Source organism: Crocodylus porosus, unplaced genomic scaffold (genome assembly GCF_001723895.1).
Source record: "Crocodylus porosus isolate Cpor-Errol unplaced genomic scaffold, CroPor_comp1, whole genome shotgun sequence".
Lineage (NCBI taxonomy): Eukaryota > Metazoa > Chordata > Crocodylia > Crocodylidae > Crocodylus > Crocodylus porosus.
The window spans coordinates 147453101-147459867 of NW_017728886.1; the positions used below are offsets into that span (position 1 = coordinate 147453101).

The 6767-nt window shown below is 44.6% G+C and overlaps 1 protein-coding gene across 1 annotated transcript; it reads left to right on the forward strand.

The window, feature by feature from the left end:
• Nucleotides 1-232: 232 nt before the first annotated feature.
• PSMG4 (proteasome assembly chaperone 4) lies at nucleotides 233-5216 on the forward strand. The gene is made up of 3 exons (XM_019542682.1): nucleotides 233-491; nucleotides 2179-2254; nucleotides 4933-5216. The coding sequence occupies exons 1-3, from the start codon at nucleotides 303-305 to the stop codon at nucleotides 5052-5054; spliced, it is 387 nt and encodes a 128-aa protein (XP_019398227.1). The 5' UTR covers nucleotides 233-302; the 3' UTR covers nucleotides 5055-5216.
• Nucleotides 5217-6767: the final 1551 nt, after the last annotated feature.

Genomic DNA, 6767 nt, shown 5'->3' on the forward strand with positions numbered 1-6767 from the left:
ACACACACAAAACAGCCCATCCACATAACCAAATCCAAACACAAAATGCCAAGCACTGCTCTGCCCAGAAGCCTATACTCTCCTGACATCGAGATGCGTATACACTTAACAGATAAACCTCCATTTTGCACCTTTTCCACTTGTGTCCTCTTACCTGCGCGGGGCAGGGGAACAGAACACTGGGGCGTGGTGGGGGGAGCACAGCTGGCCCCGCCCCGCCTGGAAACTGAAAGCGAAATGGTGGGGGGGAGCTCCGGCATCGCTTGCTCTGGCCTGGCGGCGCCGGGCCGGGCCGGGCAGCCATGGAGCGGCAGGAGCAGGGAGAGGCGGAGGCGGAGGCGGAGGCCGGGATCTCGCTGCACCACTTCAGCGGGCGGCTGGGCGAGCAGCTCGTGCACTTCCAGGCCATGCGGCTGCGGGACTCGCTGTTCCTGTGGGTGGGCTCCGCGCCGCTGCTCGGCAGCCTGGCCGTGGCCATGTGCAGCCCCCGCGTGAGTCCCGGCCCCCTCCGGTTCAAGGCCCGGGAAGGGGGGTATCAAGTCCTGGGCAGCGGTTGAAAAAGCGCCCGAGTGATTTAGGAGCCAGAGCGAATCGGGCGAGTCGGTGCTTGCATCTCAGGACCGCGCGGCAAGGCGGGAGCGCTCTGCAGCCTCGCTCGCTTCAAAAGCACCCGCGAGCCCTAGGGCCGGGCTGGCCAGGCACAGGGAGAGATTTCCCGCCCTCCCCCTTGCTCTGTGATCCTCCCCTGGGTGCTGCTGCGCCACGAGAGCCTTCTCAGGGCCCTGCGGGTGCCGTGTTGGCACGGGGGCCCCACAGCCGGCACCCCAGAGCGTGGCCATTCCCACGCCTGCAGCGCCGTGCGCCGTGCTGGCCCTCTGAGGGCGGCGCAAGAGAAGGATCGCTTTGGTCCAAGGACCCCAGCGCTCCTTCCTGCCCAGGGCAGGGGGTCAGTCTCGATGGTCTAACAGGTCCCTTCCGACCCTAGAAATCTATGAAATCTATAAAAAGAGTGAAAGCCAAGCACTGGCCGGCCTAGAGGAAGCCGAAAGAAAGAAATGGTGATTCACATGGCACCCTGAGGGGCCCTGAGATGCTTTCAAGGGTGCCATGGGGTGCCAAGCAGTATTGGTGCTGTCAGGTGTGCAGACATGATTCACAAGATAAATGCAGCAGTTTCAAATGAGTCCTTAGTGTTTCTGACCTGTCGGGGTCTTTCTGAGCTCTCTGTAATGGAAAAGTTGCTCTATTACTTTCACTCAACTTTTTGAGTGCAGAAGAATAAGAGCTGGCACTTTCCGATGGGTGCCTAGAACCTGAAAAGGTTGGGAACGTCTGGTTTTGTCCCATAGTAGAAGAAAGGAGACCTAGGCCACTCTTGAACTGAGGTCTACGCTACTGTAATATATAGAATCATAGAAAATTAGGGTTGGAAGGGGCCTCAGGAGGTCATCTAGTGCAACCCCCTCTAGCCCCAACTAGATTATCCCAGCCAAAGCTTTGTGTAGCCAGGTCATAAAAACCTCCAAGGATGGAGAGCCCGCCACCTCTCTGGGTAACCTGTTCCAGTGTTTTACTACCCTCCTAAGTAGGTGAAACTGTTTTGTTATGACAAAAAACTTAATCTTGAATTCTAGCCTAAACAGTCTCTGAGGCCTTTCAAAGATCATTCATGTTATTCCAACTACTTTGTGCATTTTAACAGCTGCCCATTCGCTGACAATGCTGCAGCTAAAACCGCTTCATTTAAGCTAGATGCAAAAGTCCACTGCTGTGGATAGCTCACAGAAGGCATAGAGGTGAAATAGGTCTCTTACCACAGGGTAAAAGAACATACACAGCCTGAGCAGAGCACAGCCTGACATGGTGAATCCTGATATCCTCTTGCCTCATGGTAAATAGTTTGCCTGCCCATACCATAGGGGATTTGAGAAGAGAAGCCTCATTGTACAGCCTAATCTAAGGTACAACAGCTTGGTCTATAGCGTAGACCTGGTCCCCAAATCAATGTACCTGCATTGCAAATATTTTTGGGTATTGTAAGTTGGATTATATCCTTTGCAACAAATGAATACAGAAAAAGCAAATATTGTTTTGGCTTCTTGAGACTTTAAGCCATTTCAGGGGGGAAAAATGGAAAGCTCATTTGCACACAGAATCTGCCGTTTGCTTTGTTTTCAGGACTCCATTCCAGTGTCTACATCACTTCTTGGAGACCCATCAGACACCACTTCAAATTCTCTTGCTCAGCGATTAGGTATGCAGCATTGTTGATGGCTTTCTGTGACATCAGTGCTTTTGAGCTGTTCTACTCTGGCAGTCAGCTGTCACCATTACACAACTCTTTAATAGAAGTGTGTTTCCATTATGGGCAGACCGTTCATTTGCTCCTGTCTGTCTTGAGCCTGAATCTTGGCTAAAGTTTTCATAGTGTTAAAATGGAGTATTAATGTAACAAGAACTTTATTTGGTATGGAGTCCTCCTTAGCAGTGTATGTGACCTCTTGTGTAACCTCACTCACGCACATGAGCAGACCCAGTGAAATCAATTAGACCTCCTGGGCTTAAAGTCAAAAGTGTGGTTATGTACCTTCCAGATATGGGGGGGCCAACTATTTCATGTGGTATAGACTGGCAGCAGTGATGATGGCTGTTTCTTGACATTTCCCATTATAACTTCTTGTTCTCAGTTGCTTGTAACTTTGCCAGACTTCAGGCAATTTGGGCTGAAATTTTCCTTGCAGGTTGCTGCCTCAGATTGATTTTGTGTGAGTGTGCATGTTAAACTTCAGCCAGTTAAGTTGTTTCCAAGAGTGGGATTAGGGGACATTTTTCCAGCAGTCTTTCCTCTGAAAAGCCATAATGCCTCCAAACTTTGGAACAGGGACTTGAATTTTAACAAGGGGTAGGCCTTTGTGGCAGGGACATGCCTTTTCTTGTCTTTGAGGAAAAACCTTGCCTAAATTTGGTCAACTAAAACCTTTGAAAAACCACAGTTCCTATATACTTAGCCAGGACCCTTGCATTTTAGCACCTAATGCCACTAAAGATTCCCTCTTTGCTGAGCACACTTCTCCCTTTTATAGTGCTGAACAGACTCTGCATGTGCCAGGATTGAATGCTTTCTGGTTTTATAGGGTCTTAGGAGCTCTTTTGGACCTGGTACTAGAACTGAGAGCTGCGATCCTGTCTTTTATGCTATTGATCACTACCCTTTATAATGCTTTGCTTAGGGGAGAATGATATTTGCTTCACAGGGAGAGGCTATTTTTTCCAGTTTTTTTTAAAAAAGCAAACAAACAACACCCCCCACTCCCCCTCCAACCCGTCCCCCCCCAAACCCAGGAAATTAGACAATGAAATGATAACACCCCCCCCCGTTGTTAAAGTTGCAAAATTAAGTGTGCAAGCGTTAGGAATACCATTAGAAATTCAACCTTAATTCAGCCCTTGTGCATATGCATTATGCTATACTTCTTAATTATACATCACAGACTAATTTTTCTGCCCCCAAACATGATCCTTGCCTCATTCAGTGTTGATTACAAGAGCTTTCTCTCAGGAATTGACTGCTCAGGCTGCTAAAAGACATTGTTACCAAATTGGAAGGTTTTGCAGTTCAGCTATTGCCTTGCTGTTTGGGCAGTAGAGAATAGGGATAAGGTTCCAGATAGGCCCTTCATTACCTGTCCCACTAACACTTTGCAAATGTAATAAATAGTCTGATATTGCTTTAGTGCATAGCATATGGCAGATGGGGGGGTAGGAGGGATATATGTTCCTTGAATGCTCTAAAGCAGAAGTCAGTGACCTTTCATTAATAGGAGGCTGAAATAACCACTTGATCCTCAAGTGGGCTGGAGGTTGACTTGGTGCCTGTATTGGACATAGCAAAAAAAATTCCAGTTGGACAACAGGTCAACCCCCATTGAAATACATGGGGCTGATCACTTGTCTGGATTTAAAGTGGAGCCCTAGGGTGGGTTGACTTGTTGCCCAGTTGGGACTGAGCTCTCAGTTTTTTAGAATGCATGGGCAAGGTAATAACCACCTATCCCTTCAGTGATTTATGAACAGCATAGTATAGAATTTGTGAGCTAGGCTGTTTTTGCACTTGTCTAATTATTTTCTCCTGCACTGTCCCAGCCAGGCATTTTTAAGTTTCATTGATTTTTTTTAGGGTTGGAAGGGAACTCAGTAGATCATAGAGTCCAACCCCCTGCCCTGGGCAGGAAAGAGTGCTGGGGGGCAGATGACCCCAGTTAGGTGCTTGTCTAATCTCTTAAAGACCTCCAAGGTAGGGGAGAGCACCACGTCCCTTGGGAGCCTATTCCAGATTTTGGCAACCCTCACCATAAAGAAAGTTTCCCTAACGTCTAATCTAAATCTGTTCTCCATCAGTTTATGGCCATTGTTTCTAGTACCCCCAAGGGGCAAGTACAAATCACCATCTTAGATTTGTAATCTGGTAACAAATCCAAGATAACCTATAATGTGAATTGCCTGTGTGTTTAAGAGCTTGATCCAAAATCCACTGAAGTCAATGGGCGTTTTTCCAGTGACTACAGTTCTTTTTGGATCATTCATTCCCACTCTTTCCAGGCTTGGTGTGAGTCCTGTTTTTTTCCAGTTGACTTTCCATGGGACTCTTGACCTCCACTTGGTGTTGTGACCCAAGTTTGGGAACCATTATCCTAAACAGCTAGTATCACACATTGGCAGTCATAGTCCTAAGGTAACAGTTTAGCCATTATTCCAAAGATGGCGTATGTGGATAGTGTATTAGTATTTTGAAGATAGTTCAGACCTGAAGAATTAGAAGGACCTTGGTATGATGTAGTGAGTAACTTGCATAGTCTCACCATAAAATAACTATATGAATACTGCCACCACTGAAGCAAATGGTGTATAAATACTCTTTGTTTTGTGTTGTAGCCAGGAAGACTAAAAAACAGATCTTTGTCAGCTACAATCTTCAGAATACAGACAACAGTTTCACGGTGCTTATAGAGAAGAGAATCAAAGAAGAAATGATGGCTTTTCCAGAAAAGTTCTAACTTTACATCACTGTAAGCTAGGCTAACTTTTTACAGAATAAATGAAGTGGGTTTCTGTAGTCTGACATTGAGGTAACATTTTGAAAATTTGCTTTTGTATTTATTTTGGACTGAACTTGTGTTTTTGTTCTTAATAGAAAAATAAAGAGATTTGAAAACTTCTTCTAAGCTTGCAGAAGTTCCTTTGTTGCATTAGAGAACAGTAGCAGGAACGGAGATTACAGGGGGAAAAATTTAGTGACTTAAGGAGGATGTTATAGAAGTGTGTGTGTAAACAGCACTTGATCTCTATTTGAAACTGTAAATGGTCAAGAAATGTTCTCTGGATTAAAACTGTATAATTAAAATATTACTGTTACAGTGGCAGTGGAAACATCTCCTTGGACTCATGGAAAAAATTGGCACACTGTTGCTGAGAAAAACAGTATGTTAACCAAACAGAAGCTGCTCTGATGTTGCTTTCATTTGAAGCCTGGTGAGTAGAGAAAAAAAGAGAAGCTGGAAAGGAAATAAGTGTTTGATCTGAAGTGTGGTTTTACTCTGGAAAAATTACCATGAAAAATTGACTTTTTAGTACATCTGCGTGTGTGTGTGTGTGTATTTAGCTTTGTCCCCTGACTTCAGTGAGGTTTCCTTTTCACCATGCAGAGCTAAGATTCTTTTGCATCAACAGAACAGCATCTATACACTAAGACCTCATTTAGTTTATAGAAGAAACTTTTGCTACAGGTAATAGTGCAGAAGGAAGATGTGTGGTTTGATGATGAGTTAGTTTAGCTGAAAATCTTGTTGCATATTAGAAAAACTTACTGCGTATGTAAACAGCACAGTTGCCATGCTCAAATTAACAGGATCACTGTCACCAGAAGGAACCATAGTGGTAGTTTTAGAGTTGCTTCTCTGAGTGAAATCTCACTTTCAAAGGGCTATTACTAAAATAATCAAAACACCACATTGTACTTTCCGTTGTTTTAAGGGCAGCTGAATATGTTATTCAATACTGAGATGATACAAGATACCAGTGGAAAATTGGGGCCTTTTAAAGAAGCATCTTGTAAAACAGTGCATCCTGTACTGACTTGTCAACTGATTTTAGAACATAAGAATTGGCACTTACTGGGTCAGACTGTAGGTCCATCTTGCCCAGTATCCCCTGTCACACAGTAACAGACAGTGGATGCTGAAAGGGGAGTGACCAGGGTTTTTCCCTTGTTTCTCCCCCATGTGCCGCCTCCAGCATTTAAGGTCTAGGAAGTTTTGATAATTTGATTATTTGCAGCACTTTTGTTAAAATGTTGAACGTAGCAACTTGCCTACGGAAATTAGCGTTATTCTTTTTCCTTTACTAAAATATGAAATCCTCCTTTTCTTCACTGTACTGCATGCCTTGCAGGTTTAGAATTTAAGTGACTGTGAATCATTTGGGGAACTTTGAGTAACAGAGACCGCACATTGAAGCTATTGCTACTGAGGGGCCATCCTGGAGTAGCAGCTAGACTCTTGTTAAAAAAGAAAAAAAAAAGGACTGATGGGTCTACCTCCCATGTGCTAAAAAGATAACATTTTTTAGTCATCTCTGAACATCAGGGGGATGTGGGTTTTTTCTTCACTTCAGTTGTCTAATTTACTATGCTACTTTGAGCAAATTATTTAAACCTTTATTTTCCTTTCTGTAAAGGAATTGCAAAGGTATTTTAAAAGCCTCTGATGCAA